The sequence below is a fragment of the Eriocheir sinensis genome, chromosome 26, assembly GCF_024679095.1.
Source record: "Eriocheir sinensis breed Jianghai 21 chromosome 26, ASM2467909v1, whole genome shotgun sequence".
Lineage (NCBI taxonomy): Eukaryota > Metazoa > Arthropoda > Malacostraca > Decapoda > Varunidae > Eriocheir > Eriocheir sinensis.
The window spans coordinates 6,841,050-6,863,187 of record NC_066534.1 but is presented as its reverse complement, the minus strand read 5'-3'; the positions used below and the strand labels follow the sequence as shown (position 1 = coordinate 6,863,187).

The following is a 22,138-nucleotide window of genomic DNA, read 5'->3' as shown; positions in this document are numbered from 1 at the left end:
ATGCTTAGCCTATGTAACTGATCAATATCAAAGAAAATGCCTCTTTTATGCTTAGCCTACGACATTAATCCATATAAAAGAAAATGCTTTCTTGATAAGCCAATATAATATTCATCCATATGCAATAGATTGAGTGATAAAAAATAACTATGAAAAAAGCTACTTTCTTTCTGACAGGAAGGGGGGCATTCATCATTCATGTCATTAGAGAGAGATGCAGTGCACTGCCTCCCATCATACCTGGCGGTGAGAGACTGCGGGTAGCTGCCAGCTACTAGCTGGGCTGAGCGGCACGTGTGACTCATTGTGTGCGAGAGGCAGTGTTACCAACATACAGAACGCCTCCCTTCTGAATTCATTACAAATTGTAATTTTTCTCATGTTTCTTTTTATGCCTGAACTTTGATGTCATTGTGTTTATAACTATATTTACAATGTAACAGAGAAGAGACAGTGAGTAGGATCGTGAATTCAGTGACTCTATAGGCTTCCCATACAAATGTCTTTATCACTCGTGACAGACGACAAACTAATGACAAGATCTGCATAACTAAGATGAAAAATGAAATATGAGATGCTATGCTAACTAGGAAAAAAAGATTTGAGGGTGTACAAGGCTCAGCAGTTTTATGTAAGCAAAGTAAAAATCGCGCTTCCAAGAGGCGTACAGCATGTTCCTGAAGAAGCCGCCTGAGAGGCATACCACAGTTCATGGGTTAAGCTGTGTCAGTACCGACACTCACAAACACTTGACTAGTTTCCATAACATTTATGTCCCCTGGATTGACGCATAAGACTTTCTTGTGGTGTAAATACGTTCTTCGTTTGAATGGAAACCACAAGGAGGAAAATATTTCAGGTGGGCTGAAAAGACTACAGAAACCAAAGGATGGGACAGCAGATAAAGGGAGAAGGGCAAGGTGGCTAGCAGACACTTTTGTAGTTACCGGGCGCAGTTTAGTCAAAAACTTTTCTCGGTCGGTCCTCGTATATTTCTGACCCTCTGACCTTGTCCGTTACATCCGAAATCCATTATAAGCAGGTTCGTTATATCGAGGGTTTACTGTATTTGGTGACTATACATCAATCTACTTTTAATATCTTGGTAAACGATAGACAAACAAACTTACAGGCAGATGCCTAAATAAGAAGACTCAACTTATGGAAATTAGCAGACAAAAGAATAATTTTCATTGTAAAAGATTTTTAAAAATTACTAATTCAAACCAGTAGCCAAGTACAAAGACTCTCCTATATACGAATATTCACGTTGCACGCTGTTGACGGTACGAATAATTTGCCCTGAGGTTAAAATTTTGGCCATAAGGTTTAGTTTTTAAAGCCTACTGCTTGGTGGTGGCAATGTAGCGATGGAACTTCAGGGAAGCACTGCAATTTAACCAATACAGTGAAGACTCAATACTTGAACGTCTTGGAAGTTGAACTTTTCGATACTCAATCGCAGAAGCTCGACTTGGTACTCAAAAAAATATCTGGTACTCGAACGTCCACACACGTGGTTGTAAACAAAGGCTCCTGGCCTCTCCCTCCCCGCCGCCGCCAGTTGTCCCACCACGGTCGTGAGAACAACAACATTCTCCTGCGTTCTGTCTGTGGTTTTTCATTTAGAAACTTACAATGGCACCAAAGAGGCTTATTAGTGGTGAAAATAAGCCTAAAAGGAAGAATGTAGTGACGACCATTGAACGGAAAAAGGAGATTATTGATAAATATGAGACAGGAGCAAGAATCACCGATCTTGCAGCTGAGTATTGTATGGCGAAATCTACAGTAGCCACCATACTGAAGAACAAGGAGGCCATTAAGGGAGCTGATGTGGCGATGGGTGTGAAAAAGCAACTCAAGCGACCTGCGGCAGTGGAAGAAATGGAAAAATTGTTGATGGTGTGGATAAACGAAAGGCAGATGGCTGGTGATTCTATGTCAGAAGGCATAATTTGTGCGAAGGCTAGGCGGCTCCATGGTGATCTTATTTGTGATACTACCTCTGACTCCAGTGAAGATTTTAAAGCTAGTAAGGGGTGGTTTGGGAATTTCAAGAAGAGAACTGGAATTCATTCTGTTGTGAGACACTGCGAGACCGCAAGTGTTGACAAAGTTGCCGCCAAGGAGTTTGTGCCTGAATTTAAGAAATTTGTGGATAAGGAGCGCTTAAGCCTACAACAGGTCTTTAATTGTGATAAGACAGGCCTGTTTTGGAAAAACTACCAAACAGAACCTATATAACAAAGGAAGAGAAGTGTTTGCCAGGACACAAGCCCATGAAAGACAGGCAACCCTGCTTCTGTGCGCCAATGCTAGCGGCGACTGCAAAATTAAACCGCTGCTGGTGTACCATTCGGAAAACCCCAGGCAATTCAAGAAGAACGGTGTGCAAAAGAGCAAACTCAGTGTGATGTGGAGGGCAAACAAGAAAGCCTGGACAACCAGGCAGTTCTTCACGGAGTGGTTTGTGGAGGTGTTTGCACCTGCAGTGAAGACATACCTAATAGAGAAGAATCTACCACTCAAGGCCCTCCTGTTGATGGACAATGCCCCTGCACACCCTCCAGGCATGGAAGAAGAATTGGGTAAGGGGTATAAATTCATCGAATTGATGTTCCTCACCCCAAACACCACGCCACTGATCCAACCCATGGACCAGAATGTCATCGCCAGCTTTAAGAAGCAGCTGTACACAAAAGCACTTTTTGAGAGGTGCTTTGAGGTGACTTCTGAAACAGAGCTCACTCTGAGGGAGTTTTGGAAGAATCACTTCAATATCCTCCACTGCCTAAGGCTTATAGATAAAGCCTGGGGTCAAGTTTCTGTGAGGTCCTTGCAGTCTGCCTGGAAAAATCTGTGGCCGACCTGTGTGACAGCCAAGGATTTTGAGGGATTCGAGCCTTCAGTCCAGGAGTCTGCTGTGGTGGAGGACATTGTGTCTCTGGGGAGGGCCATAGGCATTAAGGTGGACAGTGATGATGTGGAGCTGATGCAAGCACACTCTGAAGACCTCACCACTGACGAACTGCATCAACTTCACCAGGAACAGCTGCAGGAGGTAACTGAGGAGCTGTCTTCAGGGGAGGAGGAGGGGTACAGCAAGAAAAGAGTCTTCACTGCAGAGATCAAGAAATATTTGCGGCAGTGGACAGAGTTGGGAAACTTTTTGGAGAGGTGCCACCCTGATATTGCTGCCGTACACAGAAACATAAACCAGTTTGATGAAAATTTGATGCAGCATTTCAGAGACGTTTTGAAAAAAAGGCAAAGGCAGATCACATTAGACAGATTCTTGTTGAAAAAGGTATCTAGTGAGAGTGCAAGTGTTAGTGAGCCACAGCCCTCCACTAGTGGGTTCACAGGAATCACACCAGGAGACGAGTTACCAGACGGTGACTCGTCCTCCAATGAACAACCTCCCTCCTCCTCCCCACCCTTCTACGTTATCCATCACCAGCCTTCACTTACAGTAAGTACAAATCAAAATCATAAAAAAATTTACATTGAAATTTTTGTAAACTTAAGGTTTTGCTAAGGTTAGAACGAATTATACCTGATTTATAGGTATCGGTAGTCAAACTTTTTGATACTCGAACAGCCATTTGGAACGAATTAAGTTTGAGTATTGAGTCTCCACTGTAGTGCATTACTCTAGCAGCAGCATTCATACATGTGTTTGTGCTCTCTCCAGAAATTCAATGTTATTTGTGATAACTAAGCCCCCAATAGGTCAGGCGTTAAGGCTAAAAGTAGTGGTGATGCACGTTGTAGTGGTAAGAAGTGCAAAGCCATCAAAATGGACTTACAAACAAATGGACTTATGAACAACCACTCAGAATCAAACCTGTTCGAAGGTAGGGAAGACTGTAAAAGGTTGTGGTTCACAACAGATAATAACTGTATACCCCTGCCTTCCCCACCCTGGCAGCCCAGAACATTGTTATTATCTTCACTGACCTATTTGCTTTCTAACTTGTGGGGAAGATGGTTACATCTTGATACCTACCTGTTGCAAGAAGACATTTGTCATAAGATATTTCACTTCCATCATCCAAATACACTCGTTTTTTGTGTGGATCCAGCTTGACCACCTGTCGTCCTCGCAGCACAGAGATGCCGCCATTTTCTCTTGAATCCAATTCAGTCACTGGAGTGTAGTAGTCTTCATGCTCAAAGAAAATGCTGTAATTCAACACCCCTGTTACTATGGAAATCTCACAAATTATCCTATACATGTTTATGAATATTAAGTCTCACCATCCCAATATTCTGACACCTCTCAATATAATAAGATACTACGAATGTCAAGATTGCCTTAGTAACAGCAAATATCTGAGAGAGGTACATGTGTTGTTGAGGAGCACAGATTACTGCAAAGAATGAAAGTTGTTGAAGCTTCTACATGCCTATTCATCAAGGAAAGATTGACATGAACAGCAATGACTAACAATAAAGAAATTTTGGTGTCATCTTTATTGTACGGAAGCAAAATTCTTATTCAACATGAGCACCAAGGATCAAGAATTAAAAAATACCATAACTCCTTTAATTCATGATCATTTGACACGCATGAGCTTACCTTCTCTCTTTCCCATTCCATTGCTTAAAGCGAAGCAACTTTGCTGCCTCAAGATCCTCAGTATACCATAACTCCTTACTAAGTGGTGGTCTCATGTAAGGACTCTCGCCCTCCCCAGACACCACTAGGATCTGAGAAACAAGAATAACTTGAGACATGATATCCTGTCTCCGGATTTCAGAACAAAAACTATAATATGACATGATGCCCTGTTACTTGATATATTTTAATACAACTACCAAGAAACTTATGTTGAGACACACAACTCTAACTTTTTTATATTATTTGTGACATTGCCATTTGCTTTTAGAGATAACAACTGATGTCTGCCAATGACCAGCTTTCTCTGTTGTTTTCAAATTTCTGCAATTCACAAGATTTTCTTTGATCCTATCCATGCTAAATTAAGACATTACTAACATTCCTGCTGTCAGTAAGTTCTGCCAACGCTATCTCATTCATTCTAGTTCTGAATTTCATATCATTGTGTATTTTTAAGGTCTTTCATTTCCTTTGATAATTTACTGACATTTTTCATTGGTGCCTTTTCTCCTAATCCTAGTGCTGCTTTTATTACAATCTTAGTTAATTTGTAATTTGCTGCCTGTACATCTCCTTTAACCTCATTACCGAAAATTGTGGCGTACAAGTCAACCTCAAGATTATTAGCTCAAAATTATGGGTTAGGCCTATACTTGCCGTATAAGTCTGCCCCAAAAATACGGTAGACTACTGGTAGGCCAAAACTTAAATGTGGATAGGCTATGGTACAGTACTCGGTAACCTGTCACAAAAACATATCAAGCTGGTGTCACACCGGGTCTTTTTCCTCTAACCGCAATGGCGGTAGGGACAACCGGCAACTCCAATTTTTGCGGGTGTGCGTCACACACAACCAAGATTGGTTACCCGTATCCACAACGTAAACAAAGCACGAATCATACACTTCTTTTTAAATTATTTTTGGCAAAGTTTTCATGCCTGTTGTCCCACAGCACAGGGTGTTGTCTTATCTTGTCAATTAAATAGTAAACAAAGAGCTTTGCCAGTCCACTTTACGAGTCTCTTGTTAGGCCATCTTCCACTGCTACTCAACTACTTCTGTCGTCTGTTTACATACAGCCATGCGGTTGCTTGTACCCACAATCATTTTCCACCATATGGATGACCGGCAACTTGCTCCCGAATGGGCGTACGGGCAACCACAGTTACCACTCAGTGATAAAGGTTCACATTTTATCCTAGCTGTATAAATCGATCCCTAGTTTTTTGGGGGATTTTTTTAGGGTCAAAAAGTCAACTTGTACATCACAATTTACAATAAGTAGATTTGGGAATTTGTTCTTTAGTTTTAAACAAAATTCTTTAGCCTTCTCTCTAATTGCAAAGACATTGGGTGTTTCTTATTCAATAATTTTTCCCTCTCCTCTTAACTTAGCTTAAAGCCTGCTTTACATCTTAAAGTAAAGGTAAAGTTGGGGGTACACACTATAACTGCGCATGGCCGTAGTGCTCATCTCCATCAGAGTGGCCCTGGAGTCTGTAGTAGGTAAGAAGCTAAGATCCCTTTATCCCAAGACAAACTCCAGTGTGATATCCAGCTTGCCAGTTTACCTTACCCATGTTTTCCCAGGTACCAATTTATCAACCAGCTCAATAGGGAGAATGAACAGCTGGGTGAACCGAATACCAACTGTCCAGACTGGGATTTGAACGTGGGTCCACAGATTCATAGCTAGTCACACTAACCACTGTGCAATGAAGGCATATCTTACCAATCATACAATATTTAGTACAATTACATCCTTCACTACATCCATACTTCTAGTAAAAATAATGTCAATTTTATTCATCTTGTCATTAGGGCTTTCCCAGGTCCACTTGTTGTTCGTACTTCTCATGAAAAATGTGTTCATAACTACATCTCTGTTTCTCTTTGCAAATTCAAAAAGTTGATCTCCCATTACTCGTACCTTTTGGAAAATGGCCAGTTACTAATTCATCTTTTTTTTTTATCCCTACTCTGGCACTGAAAGATCCCATAATCACTGAAAACTTGGTTTTATGTTTCTTCACTGCTACTTTCATGTCCTCATAGAAGTATGCAAAGATAGATTTAGAGAGACACAAAGAGTAATGTGTTATTACACAAACCAGCACATCCACACACATGGCTACACATCACCACTCTGCCATACACACAAACTTACTACCTCAAAGATAGAAGCAAGATAGTGGCATGGTGGTGTGTGCAGCAGAAATAATGGTTTGTGAAGCAGAACGGGAGTGGTTTGGTGGTGTATGCAGGAGCAAGGATGTGGTGTGTTTATGGGAGTGTGCTATTCTCTGTGTCAATCTCTGAGTCCATCTTTTCTTTATTTACGTTGTCAGTTGATGAGGAGCGGCAGATCAATGAAATGCAGACACATACACATGTGCAGTAGGGGCCACAGCCACCTATGATTTGGCTCCTCAAGCAGCCAGTGTAAGTCATGATTGTGGTGGAGCCCTGCCACATGCTTGCCTGATTTTTTTTTTTTTTTTTTTTTTTCCTATCTTCACATATACTTTTCTGATAATAATGTATCCTAAAACCACAGGAAATATAGGTAAATACAAATCAAAATTTTTTTTCATCAAAGATAGTCTTGAAACTTCAGATATCTTAATCTCTGAAGAAATGTATTCCATGAGTTTATGGAAAAAATCAAAGGACTCACCTTTGCTTTAGCATCCCTGCTCTTTATGGCCCTGAAAGCTGCTACAGAGGATGTGCCGGCACCCACGATGAGGTAAGTCACATGTTCTGGTACTGCCTTTGCTGCACCTGACATGACAAGGTAAATCAAACTTAGGCATGAAAATATACTAATATCTTATAATACTAGAGCATTTGAAATTATATTAAAATGAGATTTTATGGTAATTTTTTTCTTAAGTCTAGATATGAATGAAACCAAAAGTCAAAGTATCCAAAAAATAGCTAGAAATAAATCATTGTCAATCTGCAGTAACATAAAAATTTCTGAATCTATTCTGGCAAATCATATCACCCAAATCTGTGAAAAATGACCCTCCATTACTACTCAATATATGCAAAGCTGAAACATTCACAAATCATCAATAAAATATCAATGCAAACCATTACACCAACAACACATTCAATGCCCACACATTACAAAACTTCCTGATTAAGAGCATCCTTCAATCTGAATATCAATTGACACCTAATTACTTCAGGAAAATTCTAGGTGGACACAAGACAAATACTTCTATCTATATGTATCTCCTTCCATACAACCCCAGTTCCCCAAAATCATATTACTCCTCTTTCCTAAGCAAAGCTGTGCCTCACATGTTATCACTTCTTTCCCTATCACAATGTACCTCTCATTCAGAGAATATAAACTTCCTTCATACAGATCTTTTTACTGAACCCAAGTTCATATACTCTAGATCATGGTAGGCATCATTAACCATTTCATATTTAGCCCAACTTCCCTATATGTTCAATTTTCCTAAAACACATCCATTTCATGTCCAACAAGCTGTTTACTTAAGATATATGTATCACAGTTATCAAATATTAAGCTATGTTGCACTACATCAACTTCCTCATTTCCCTTTCAAACACCACAGTGACTTAAACTGTTAACAAGCTTCCTACACTTATTAACCTATGTTGCAATACATCAACTTTCTCATTTCCCTTTCAAACACCACAATGACTTGAACTGTTAAGCCCTTCATTACTGAAATCGATAAGGTTTATTCTAGTAAACCTAAAAAAACTTTGGGCAAGGAACTGCAAATTGTTAGGTTTACGGGGGGTAAACCTGATTATTATTGGAAGTTATAAGAGGATAGGAGTGTTGGTTTGTGCATTATTTGAGATACAAGTGAGAACTGGCAGCCTTGATTCTGACATCATTTCCTTTGTAATGGCCATGCCCCAGCCATATAAAAGTTTATTGAAGTCAACTGGGTATTTTGGATGATTTGTATATATATATATATATATATATATATATATATATATATATATATATATATATATATATATATATATATATATATATATATATATATATATATATATATATATATATATATATATATATATATATATATATATATATATATATATATATATATATATATATATATATATATATATATATATATATATATATATATATATATATATATATATATATATATATATATATATATATATATATATATATAGGCCTACATGATAAAAATAAGTAGAAAACAATAGTTTCATTAGGTATCTTAGCACAATGCATGCCACCCACAACCTCCTCAAGGCCACTGGCCTCCCCTAAGTCTACGTGTGTGAGGTCGCGTGGCGTCATGGAGTGTTTTTCTTATTATAATGGCTTCGTCAGATTCACAGTTTGCTAGCGAATTAGAAGGGTCTAATGACGATGAAACTCAGTCAGACATATCAGTGAGTGAGTCAGACGATTACTATATCCCAGAAAATGAGTAATACATACACTACGAGTGGTGAGAGCGAGATGACCGTCTCAGATTCTAGCCTAGTAACCTTGCCATTGTTGCCAGGTGACATGTGGCCTGCCTTCACAATCTTGTCAGATCCGCTTGCTGACCAAAGGCCATATCCACTACCTACACTTCACCTGGACTTTCCTGACGTACATTCTGAAGTATATTTATGCCACAAAGAGAAACCTTTGAGTGATATGGACTGTTTTCAGCTTTTCATTACCAATGATTTCATTGACTCTCTCTGTTTGTGGACCAATGAGCGGGCACAGAAGTATTTCAGGGAAAATCCATAAAAAAATATAAAAACTCACAAATTCATGGGACTGAAATGGCGTAATGTTACCCCGGGTGATACGAACGTGTTTATTTGCCTACAACTGTTGATGGGGATTAATTAATATAAAATGAAAAAAACAACTGTTTCCAAGTTTGCAATAAATAGGTCGACATTGCAGGTCGCAAACGTTGAAATCGCAAACTTTGAACCATTATTCTTGTGGGGAAAATTGAAAACCGTCGACATCTCATCTGAAATGCCGACCCGAAAGCCAGCGATAGAGCGAGCCGGGGCCCCCATGCCCACACAGCCTAGCGCATTCCACGGAAGGGCCAAAGACACGCCGGTCCGAGCTCTCGGCACGAGTGGCGAGAGGGCTTGACTGCCACCGCAAAATGCGAGCCACAGCACACCAGGCCATTGGCCCCACTCCGCATGAGCGTGTCCCGCCTGAGACCAGCGCTGCATGAGCCCTGCGGTGGATCCCTGCCGCTGTCCCGCCGCGCCAGCTTTAGCGCGGACGCCGGAGGAGGACCGTGAGCGAACGGAGAGTGCCATGCTGGGGCTTTGAGGGCCCAAATGACATGGGGGTAGAAGTGTGGGTGGGACCAAGGATGAGAGACATATAAAGGATAGCTCGCTAAGCATTTGTTTCTCCCACAACGCACCGCACTCGTGACATCACATGTAAACAGAGACGTCACTGGAGACCCACACGTGTGGCCGCGGCACCACTGGATTGAAGTTTCAGAGAACACCACACTTCATAATATGATGAGTAAATCCTTGAATAAAACAAAGATTCAAATGAGACTCTTGCTGGCGAGGGTCTCCAGCGCGCGTCGCCGCCATGACGTTATAGAACATGTGACGTCATGGCTGAGTTGATGACGTTTCACTGAACTATCCTTAGTTGGGTGGGACCGCAGGGGTGAGCTGAACAATGGCAATGTTGTGGTGGTGACGCCACAGTGCGCCCTGACGTCATGACCCCCTCCACCCTGTTAACTAGAGCGGAAACCATCACTTTCTCACGCGCGCCACCCACAAAGTTCAGGTCATATCGCAATTTCAGTTTTCAATAAAAATCTAAGTTTTTGGGTCCCTATCGCAAACTCGGTGAATCGCAAACTTGAATTCAGTTTGACGCAGGGTGAGCGGGAGTGCTTGGGGCAGATCGCGCAGTAATGAAGGGGTTATCAAACTTCCTACACTTACATGTTATCCTAGAGTAGTAAAATGGGAGGCCAGAGCTGTAAAATACTTTAGAGAAGGGGAAACAAAGTGAATGGATTATGAGTATGAACAGGAGAAATGAAGACTTTACCATGGCTATGCCCTTGATGGAACCGAGATATAGCAACCAAGAGACAATCAAGCCAAAATTATAATTAAAGCTGTAAATCATATAAATTTACCCAAAATGAGCCAAACAAATAAAGGAGTACATTTTACATGCTTAACTTAAAATTATGTGTGTGTGCAAATACTTGAGTGTTCATTAACAGTAAGAGCAAGTTATTAATGCATTCTACACAGTCCAGCTAGATTTCTAAATATACTACAGGTGCTGTCATGTCAGTTGATGCAAGTAAACACCCTATATGTCAGTTTAATTATTCTGCTTGTGCATTATATAACTCAGAACATATCTGCAAATTCTGAGGGTAGTATTTACTTAAGAAAGTTTTGATTGCACACGGACAATCCACTTTGGATTCTATATTTCAGTAATACTAAGACATCCTATCACCTGATGAAAGCATATTCTACATACATTTGCTCTACAACCTTAGACACATAATGCACATATATAATAAAATAATAATATTAATAATAATAATAAAAAAAAATAATAATGGGCCATATTACGATAAGTTGAGATATCTGTCAGTATTTGATCCACTAATGTGGTGTCTTCTGCTGCCTCATCCAGACATAGGTAAAAAGTGGGAGACTCACCCTGCATCCCACCAAACCTCATAATGTGGCATTCAGCTGTGACTTTAATCTATCTCAGCCCAGGGTTTGATGACACACAGGCCATATTAACCCAATCGCTGCGCATGGTGAGGAAGCGACTTCCCCCCAGGCGCACTCCGGCAGCCCAACAGGGGGAGGGGGGTCTCTTTTAACCTCTGTATCTCAAAAATTATTCATCACAGCTAAAAAACAAAAACACCATTGGAAAGAGGAGGCCAAGATCTATAGGATTCGGTTATGTATGCCTCTCCTGCGAATGTACATGCATGTTCGGGGGGTGTTGCCTGTGAACACTTACGTCAGTTTGTGCGCGGCGGTCAGCTATATTGAGGCAACTGTGGACATCTCTCCATGAGGTGCTGGCAAGGTAGTATTGCCAACTGCAAAATTTACAACTATGTATCTGGTCAAAGAATCAATCACGTGATAAGTGAAGCTATGCAAAAATGCCGCTATATTGCACAAGAACATTCACCAGTTACTCGTCCGTAGATTTTCCGTGCTAGGCTGATACGATTTTTCATCAAATTTAGTGGAAAACCCACTGAATTGGCAATCCTGTGTTGTGAGAAATAGTGTTGGAACACTCTCATACGCGGGAGATTTGAGTGCAACTGGAGCTCGCAGCGAGCGTTTAGCAATACCAGGAAATGCGCTACCGCTCACTGCGAGCGTTTAGCAATGAAAGGGTTAAGAGAAGTTGAAATAACCCAGCCAATATTCAGCCCACTAACACAATGTCTTCAGCCAACCCCCACACAGAGGTTAAAAGTGACTCACATATACTGTATTTCCCGCCATATAAGACGCACTTTTTTTCAAAAAAGAAGATTCGAAAAATCACCCTGCATCTTATACACCGATGGTTAGGTTTTGGTAGGCCAAGGGGTTATTGTTACTGGTAAGAGACCAACACCTGAAACGCAACCATTTGACACAATAGTTCCCAGATATCCCCAGAATGAAATATACCGTATTTTGCGGTGTGTAACACGCACTTTTTTTCACTCAGAAAATGCCAAAAAGTTACCCCTGCGCAGTATACAACAAAGGTACAAATTTTGATTCATTTAATTAAATAATGAATAGTGTGATGCAATAGAAAAGGAAAATATGAATAAGCAGAAGAGAGGAGGAGGACATGACCATACAGGTCACAAGAATAAGACGCGCCACACGTGGGAGCCGAGGCGCGGTGTGAACATGAAACAACACACAACACCGCCGCAGCACACCAGTCACCAGTGTGCCGGGCACCTTGGTGGTGATGGGTAAAGCGTTATTACACGAGAACAATATTGGTGGAGCAGGGTGCTGCCTGACATGACTGTTCAGCGATCGTGGGGTGGACTTGGGCGGATTAGTCTGGAGGTATTTCTGCTGTGCAGCGGCCCGCTCAGCTGACGTTTTCTGTGATACATGTTCAAAAGAACGGGATATACGTGGATGACTAAAGTGTTTATTGTAAATGCTTTTTTTCTTCTCATTTAAAGATAACTATATTAAAACATAATATGACTGCATGCCTCCACCCATCCTGCAGCCCACCTGCACACAACTTTCTACTCATGCTCATCCCTATACTGTCCAAACCCCTTATGCAAGAGTTAACCAGCATCTCCATTCTTTCATCCCCTTCACTAGTAAACTCTGGAACAGTCTTCCTTCATCTGTATTTCCTCCTGCCTATGACTTGACCTCTTTCAAGAAGAGTGTATCAAGACACCTCTCTTTTGGCGATTCTATACTTATTGCTATATGAGAGCAACAGTTAGCGGGCTTTTTTTTTCTACATCTTTTTGTTGCCCCATGTGATTAGTTCTCTCAGTAGCTCGGCAAAAGTTACTGCCTGCACACTGCACAGTGAGTGAATCTACCAACCAACCCTTTTGTTTACCATTTCAAACTCACAGCTGCTCGGGGGAAGAGCACTGCAATTCTTCAAACAACAGTGGAACACTTTGAACACAGAGAAGGGCACAAAAGCAACATACGGTATCATAGTCATAATTGTAAATAAGGTGACCAAATGTAATACTGCACACACATTAAGCTCAGGGAAACTGTGGAGGTTTTTTTTTTTTCTAAATATATCTTGCCAAATTACAGGTGTGTCTTATACGCCGGTGCGTTTTATATGGTGGGAAATACGGTATCTACCATCCAACCTCATCATGGAGGCTGGGACTTTAATTTATCCTTGACAAGGCAGCAGAAAATATCATGTTATCAGAAGACACCTTGTTAGCAATGGAATAATGGCTTAATATGGCCTAAGTAGGATCTTGCCTAAGATTTCTAAAATGCCATTTCTTATCATAATTTTATGTCAGGTGAGATCAAAGTTGGATCCTTTCAAATAACAGATTATTTGTTAGACGGAGGCATCTGGGCATCTTGGATGGTGTTTGGTTGCCACTATCTTGACACAGCAGTCAGACTTGCACCGTGGTCATGTGTATACAGGGATTTTTTGGTCTGCCACCAGTACTGCCCATTTGAACCCCTCCTATTACTACTTTTTTACAGTGGAAATGACATGACTCAATATTAAATCAACATGAGTAATATAAAACCCATTTTTAAAAAGTTAAGAGGTATTTGGCATGATGATTGATCTGAGCTTTGGAAATGTAGGTTATGTGGCATACCACTGTACCAATGATGGGGACCCCACTCAGGCCTCTCACACCTGGCTTGCACACTTCCATCAACACATCCATCATCTTACCCATAACAGCCAACTCTTACAACTACTAGTTTTAGAGGCAAAACTATTACACAGTACTACAGACTCCACTTTAAACCACACAGCCAGAAAACCTGAGCTATGGGTGACCTTGTCACAACCATAGACAATAAGAATATTTCACCAAGCCTTGTTTCACCCACAATGTATGTGTCGTCTGTGACTCCTAATCCAAATACAAGGTAAAGTGTTGAGTGGCATCCAAATATTTACTGCATTAATCTGCATAATATGACCATTCCTGCAGTGTTTTTGGTGTTTGTTGCTGTTTACATGTCAGACAGGAGTCACAGATGACTCTTGATGCATGGTGTTATTGCCTCTTCTTAAGTGTGGCCAGGCAACCCACTAGCTCAAAAGTTCTCACACTCTATGGTTTAACCCTTTCGTTGCTAAATGCTCACAGCGAGGACCAGCGGAACTTGCCGGTGGTGCTAAATGCTCGCTGTGAGCGCCATTCCCACTCAAATTTCCCGCATATGAGTGTTCCAACACTATTTCTCACCCCACAGCATTGCCAATTCAGTGGGTTTTCCACTAAATATGGTGGAAAATCATATCAGCCTAGTGCAGAAAAGCGCGGAAAATCTACGGACGAGTAACTGGTGGATGTTGTTGTCCAATATAGCGGCATTTTTGCAAAGCTTCACCTATCCCCAATGGTGTTTTTGTTTTTTAGCTGTGATGAATAGTTTTTGAGATACAGAGGTTAAAAGAGCAAGCACAAGCGTCACTTGCTAGTGGTGCTAAAAGCTCGGTCCCATCGCACTCACAGGCAACACCCCCTGAACGTGCCTGTATGTTCGCAGGAGAGCCTTACATGACTGAATCTTATAGATCTTGGACTCCTCTTTCCAATTATGTTTTTGCTTTTTAGCTGTGACAAATAGTTTTTAAGATTCAGTGGTTAAAAGAGACCCCCCTCCCCACGCTGGGATGCCCGAGTGTGCCTGGGGGGATAGTCTCGCTGCGAGCGATTAGCAATGAAAGGGTTAAAGCGGTGTGTGTGCTGCTGAGGAAGCTTTGCCTCTGTATGCAGTAGTTTTAAGGGTTGCCTTTGACAAGGTTCATGATGTGTTACTGGAAGTGGGTAAGCCAGGTGGGAGGAACCAGGATGAGGATTGAGTGAATGGTACTCCAACATAGCCATCACAAGGAAGCTTCAGAACTACCATCATACCAAACACCTCATTAACTCCTTTATTGTGACTTTCCTATTACTCATGGTGATACATTTAGGGATCTTATTATTTCAGCTAAAAAAGGGTATTAATAGGAGGGTTTCAAATGAGAAAATGGGTGAAAGTCCTGGGATGGAAGAACCAATTAGCCCTATAGATGGCAATATAGGGTCATTATAAACATTTGCCTGTGCCATAACAGGAATTATAACAGGCTCTTCGTCTCATCAACTCCCTTCCTCTTACTGACAGTCTTTTACCTCTTAAATTTCGCCACCATGTTGCCTCTTTCTATTTTTATTGATACTTTCATGCTGACTGCTTTTCAGAACTTGCTAACTGCATGCCTCCGCCTCCCCCGTGGCTCCGCTCCACTTGACTTTCTACTGTAGCTCATCCCAATACTGTCCAAATCCTGGTAAATTCTTTAACAATCTTCCTTCGTCTGTATTTCCTCCTGCCAACGACTTGAACTCTTTCAAGAGGAGAGTATCAAGACACCTCTCCTACCGAAATTGACCTCACTTTTGGCCACTCTTCTTAACCTATTCTAGGGGCAGTGACCAGGGAGCTTTTTTTCGTTATTTTGTTTTTCCCTTGAGCTGCTTCCTATACTGAAATAAGTAATAAAAAAATAAATAAAAATCTGCCCTCGAACTTGTTCATGCAGATACCGTGACCTGTCTTTCCTCCCCTTCCCATCACCTCTGTATGCTAACTTTTTTTTCTTGAGTGAACAGTCAATCAAACTTGTATTGATCACCCATTTGCATTATAGAAGAGTAAGCATTTATGTCCTTCAATTTATTCTTGCAAACCCATATAGGCATCCAGGCCTCTAAAATTCCCTGGTGGCTTAACCTCAGGCCATGACAGGCTCCTCCCATGCTTCCCTGTCTTGAGGTGGTCAAAATCATGTCATCAGTGGCATCCATTTATCTGTTACACCCATCAATTTTTTCACAAGAAATACCCTTCCCCTCCTCACAGTAATATAGCAATGCATTCTTTCATGGTAAAGTATGCAGTAAATCTTAAGTCAGATGATCCCTCATATTGTGTATGCCTCCAGAACTATAATTTCATTTTGTTCATATATATTATGAATTTATTGCACAATCACTCATTTAATGCTTTTGCTGTGAATTTTTCCAGTGATGTGAACCAAAAAGTGAATTGTTAACTGGACTGTGAGCAACATCAATAAACTTTAAAACTGGGCAGACACATCCCCTTTTCAGTCCATCAGTTCCACATCCATAGTGACAGTACTTTAACGTTACCCGCTCCTAATAATTCCACATTCTGGTGTGCAGACATGTAAGAGCAGAAGTAAGGTAAAATCTCTTACAAAACAGTACAGTATCAAAAGTAAATGTAATTATGTAGCAATGCAACAGAGCAAAAAGAAACAAAAAAATTGTGTTATGATCACAACTGCTTTTGAATAATTCTCCTCCAAAATAAATTAGAAGCATTTGGAATGACTTGTGCATCATGCTTTTTCTGGTGGTTTCTGACTAAGTACAATACTAAAACATCAAGAAGATACAAAATAACAATAAGTTCCCATTCACACATTACTATACTCATTCAAATGTGGCCTGTTTGGGCAGGGTTTGCATGGAGCAGCCCCTCTCCACAGCACTGCCGCATCACCTCCAATGCATCTCTCTCTCTCCCTCATTTGTCGGCTATTTACTGTATGAAATTGTGTATTAAATATTCCATATATATAAGGCTATATAGTGCTATGAACATGTCGCTTTTTTGGAAAATAGTAATGAATTGTATAATTACATAACATGATGTTTCTGACATCAGTGGTCAAGGACACAATGTCAGTTCCTTCCTGGCCTGACCTGACCTCCCTGACATCAAAGTGGTTATTTTTACACACAGTCATCACTGGAGGTTATAATTTCCAACTGGTAATTAGAATCATCAGTAATATAACCTACTGTCTGCCCAAAAGAGGAACAGGGAATATATATGAGAGAGAGAGAGAGAGAGAGAGAGAGAGAGAGAGAGAGAGAGAGAGAGAGAGAGAGAGAGAGAGAGAGAGAGAGAGAGAGAGAGAGAGAGAGAGAGAGAGAGAGAGAGAGAGAGAGAGAGAGAGAGAGAGAGAGAGAGAGAGAGAGAGAGAGAGAGAGAGAGAGAGAGAGAGAGAAAAATATGTGGGTGGGGGTGGCAAATAATTCAATAACTAAGGCTAGGTTTGGCAGTGCAGTGGAGAGGGGAGGCCCTGTGCCAGCCCTGCCCAAAGGGACTTGATAGCTGAGTCTGACCATTGTAAGTTTGCCATGCTGTTGTGACAATTTAAAACATGTTTTTTTAAATTACTTGGTGTAATGGAACAAGCAGGAATGTCAAGAATATCTTTAACCACTATCCAAACCTTTAGCTTCCGGGGAGGGGTCAATTTTGTTTACAGTTTCATCCCCTTCAATTAGTTCTGGTGCTGAACATGCCAGTGTTGATTCAGGGGTTGAAGCCAATTCAGGGGAGGAAGCAGATTCAACAGGAGAAATAGGATCTACTGAGGAAGGCACTTCATCAGGAGAACTGGCTGGAGGGACAACACAGACTACACCCTCACTATCTTGTTGATCTGCAGACCTTTCATCTTTTATGCCAGATTCTGCTTCAATATTGGACATGGACTGCAGAGACACAACTGCATTTTCAGTCTCTGGTGTTTCAGTCAGTTCAACCACATTTTCATTAGTTTCCTCAACTGATAAAGGCTGTATGGTTTCTTCATGGGATGGGCTTTTTGATTCTGTCAAAACTACATATATTACTACAATGATTAATATACCACTAACTTCTTAAAAAATAATAATAAATAAATAAATAAATAAATAAAATAATGTGCCTAAGTAGTGTAAACTTTTTTATAAATACTAATATTTACTATTTTTTGGGGGGGCAATGCAACATTTACCACTCCACACACAGAAACTACCTAGTATAAATGCCTCAGGATTTGCATACTTTTCCAAACTTCCACCCATTGTGAAACCTTAATAGGCGCACCTAACATCACCTTAGCCGATCCAGGATTCAGGACATTTCCTAAGGTAGAGGAGGTAACATTATAATTGTATGTCGTAAAGAATCCTTATAACCAAAAACTAACTAAAATTATGAGTATTCTTTTTCTTGAACACAACATTGAATAAACAACAGAACTATAATATGAAAATATGTATAGCCATCGTTGCCAGATTGTCGTACTCAGAGCATAGTACTACTTACCGGTTTCTGACGCCTAACTATTGCCAAGAAACATCAGAATCTAACTCTTTTAACGATAACTATAAATTAGTTTCATTATTGGAGCCCAGAAGACAGTTTTGAGGTAGGAAGTCGGGAAATATAATGGGCTGAGTACGACAATCTGGCAACGTTGAGGCTGTAGCTCCGAGGCCCGAGGCAGCGTGCACGCCATTTACCGGGTATCAGATACCTGAAATAGCATACTTGTACTGCGCAAAGCAGGTGATGTCACTTATTGTGACTTCGTGAGCTTTCATATTTATTTATTTGTGTATATTTCATGGTGGCAAAACTTAAATTACTAGTTTCATTTTTACAAGTGACACAAATTTGTGACTGTTTATCACAATAGAATTTCACTCTAATAAGTGAATCAGACCCCACAGAAATATTACCAGTGTGTGTATGAATAAATACAAAGATAAGCACATACTTTGATTTAACTCTAGGATGTCTCATGGATCATTAATAAATAAATAAAAATATCCGGATACACAACTCTTTAGTCCGTTACTTTCAATGGCCCCCCAAAACAGTCCCCGCGCCAAGTTTGTACCCCACATTTTGGTGATGTTAGGTGCGCCTATTAGAATAATACAAACTTGGTAAACTTGCATGTATGGAGTGGTGGGAGAAGTTTAGGAATAGTGTTGTAAAAAATCATCTCATGGTATCCAAAACAGCCTGGTGCTTTGACCTGCACTTGTTTGCAGTGCCCTGCTCTGATTAACTGACACTTAGCTTTGTACTACCTTGTCACTGCCAGTCTCATCCAATGGCCTTCTATCCTATTTTCCTGGATATGTAATGGCCTTTTACTGGACAAAGCCCTGAGTGAATAATGAAACAATCAACAAACTTGCACATTTATTGTGCAGTATATATTTACAATTGTTATTGCACTCAATTTTCTAAGCTGAGATCCTTCAGAATATCTGTATCAATATAAAACTCTTTGAAATATAGAAGTTATCAATAGCAATAACAGACAACTCTGATGATCACATTATCATGGGCATGCAATAATAAATTCAAGGTATTACACTTATAAAGTTAATACCTTGAATATATGGCAACTAGCATACTTTAATGTTACATTTCAGTAAAGAACATTAATGTAAACATTAATATTTCAAGAGAAAAAACTACTCTATTTTAAACAACAATGGCAATACTAAGGATATTTCCAGTAAGAGGCCATTAACTATACCAGGGTTACAGAGTCCCTATAAAACTCAGCTTTACTATCTAACCTACTATATAAATAGTACTCACTTCTTTTACTATGGCAAGTATAAAAAACAAGATTCTGGAAGCCCTGAATGTTTTTGAGGTAATATTTGAGCAAATTATTTGAGCATGTTATAAGTACCTAACTACCTTCAGAAGAAGTTGTTGGTTCTGCCTCAGGTGCAGCAGTAGGTGCTGTCTCTGCTGTTGGAGTATTCTCACCTGGAGCAGCAGAAGTTTCCTCAACAGTAGCTGCCGGTGCAGATGGCTCTGGTACAAGAGGTTCCTGGGAAGGAGGAGCACTAGGGGCTTCTTCCACAGCAGCAGCAGAAGCTTCAACTGGGGCAGGTGCAGCTTCCTCAACTGGGGCAGGTGCAGCTTCCTCAACTGGGGCAGGTGCAGCTTCCTCAACTGGGGCAGGTGCAGCTTCTTCAGTTGGGGCAGGTACAGCTTCCTCAACTGGGGCAGGTGCAGCTTCTTCAGCAGGAGATTCAACAGGCTCAACAGATTCCTCTACAGAAGTTTCTTCTTCCTCTTCAGCAACTACAGGTGCTGCCTTGGGAAACTTTGGTTTGCCTGGTCCAGTTGCCAGGGGTAGCAGGCCACTCTGCTTAACCTGTTGACAAAATTGACAGATTTAGAGCAGATGCTAAGAGACCTTGTCTAACATACTTGAGGAAAAAAAAAATCACAATCACACACAATGTCTAGTCCAGCTTATGATCTGGCCATGGTGAATCACACACACACACACACTATTTCACAATTAGGTAAATACACACACCTAATTTTCACTAAAAACATAGAGTTGGATAAAGGAGTCAGTCATGAGTGCCCCTTAGGAAAGAGCGACCATGAACTATTGGAAATGAAAACTTTGGAAGGAAGTGAATATTGAGAAGAGGCTTCTAAGGAAAAAAGGAAAAACTACGCTAAAGCAGATTACGTTGGACTCAAGACTTTCTTCGGTGGAGTAGACTGGACTGATATGAAAAGGAGTAATAATATTCAAGAGAAATATGACACTTTGATGAATACTTACAATGGAGGAAAAGAGATATATGTTCCACTCTATACAGTAAAAACTGAAAGAGAGAAAACATGGTTTGGATGGAGGTGTGAGACAGCAAGAAGAAATAGAAATAAGGCATGGAGGTATTTAAAGAAAAAACAAATAAGAACAATAGGGACAAATATAAAGAAGCAAGAAATGATGATGTGAAAATAAGGAGAGAGGAGGAAGCTAAATTTGAAAGAAGAATACGTAGTTTTTAAATGTAAAGAACCAAAAAATGTTTTATAAATTCGTAAATGGAAAGTTAAAAAGAAATGAAGGAGTGGTAAGGCTAAAGGAAAAAAATGTAATCTACGAAAAGGACAACGAAATTGCAGAAATATTAAATAATCATTTTCATAAAGTGTTTACAAAAGAAACCGACTTTGACTGGGGTCTCAAAAATTGGAATGAGGGAAAACTGAATCAAAGAGGCGGTGGCTGAGTGGATAGTATGACAGCGCCGCGTTCAGGACGACGCGAGTTCAATCCCCGCCCGGTGCCACCAAGCTGGGATTTTTCAGCCGCTGCCGAGTGGCTTAAAACTACCCACATGCTGTCCAGAAGACCACCTATCAACCCAGACTCTAGATTCTACGATTAAAGATGAGCTGTGAACAAGTGAAGAACAAGGAGGCTTCAGGAAGGGAAGGGGGGGTGTGGATCAGATATTTGCCTTCAGGATGGAAGTAGAAAAAATAATAGCAAAACGCTGCCTTCATGGATTTGGAAAAAGCTTATGACAGAGTCGATTGGATTGCATTGTGGGATGTTTTAAAGATATATGGTGTGGGAGGAAAACTGCTTAGTGCAATAAAGTCTTTCTATGAGGATGCATCTGCATGTGTCAAAATTACTGGAGAAACAAGTGAACATTTTGAGATAAAAGTGGGCTTAAGACACCATGGTTATTCAATATTTATATGGATGATGTTATTAGAGAAATGAAGGGCGAAGTTGGAGTAAGACTGTTCGATGAGGGAAGGAAGTGGGTACTGAATTCGATACTGTTTGCTGATGACACGGTGCTCATTGCAGAAAATGAAAGTGACCTACATAATTTGGTCAGTGTTTTTGATAGTGTCTGTAATAGGAGAAAGCTGAAAGTAAATGTCAACAAAAATAAAGTGATGGTTTGTGAGCGAAGTAGAAGTGAGGTTGTAGATTTTGTATGCCCATATAGAGTGGGAATTGAATGTGAAAAAGAATGGAAAATAATTTTGAATGGTGAAGAAATGGAGAAGGTTAATGATTTTAAGTA

At 40.4% G+C, this 22,138-nt stretch overlaps 1 protein-coding gene across 2 annotated transcripts in view; it reads right to left on the bottom strand.

The window, feature by feature from the left end:
- LOC127003725 (apoptosis-inducing factor 1, mitochondrial-like) overlaps positions 1 to 22,138 on the bottom strand; it is a 64,659-nt gene that overhangs the window by 30,327 nt on the left and 12,194 nt on the right. The window contains exons 3-7 of one of the 2 annotated variants that reach the window (XM_050870684.1): positions 20,046 to 20,439; positions 17,710 to 18,093; positions 7,306 to 7,412; positions 4,586 to 4,716; positions 4,013 to 4,188 (exon numbers count right to left, since the gene is read on the bottom strand). In XM_050870684.1, the coding sequence (XP_050726641.1) occupies positions 4,013 to 4,188; positions 4,586 to 4,716; positions 7,306 to 7,412; positions 17,710 to 18,093; positions 20,046 to 20,439 (1,192 nt within the window). The remainder of the gene's footprint in view (positions 1 to 4,012; positions 4,189 to 4,585; positions 4,717 to 7,305; positions 7,413 to 17,709; positions 18,094 to 20,045; positions 20,440 to 22,138) is intronic. The other variant, XM_050870685.1, reaches the window with a different exon arrangement.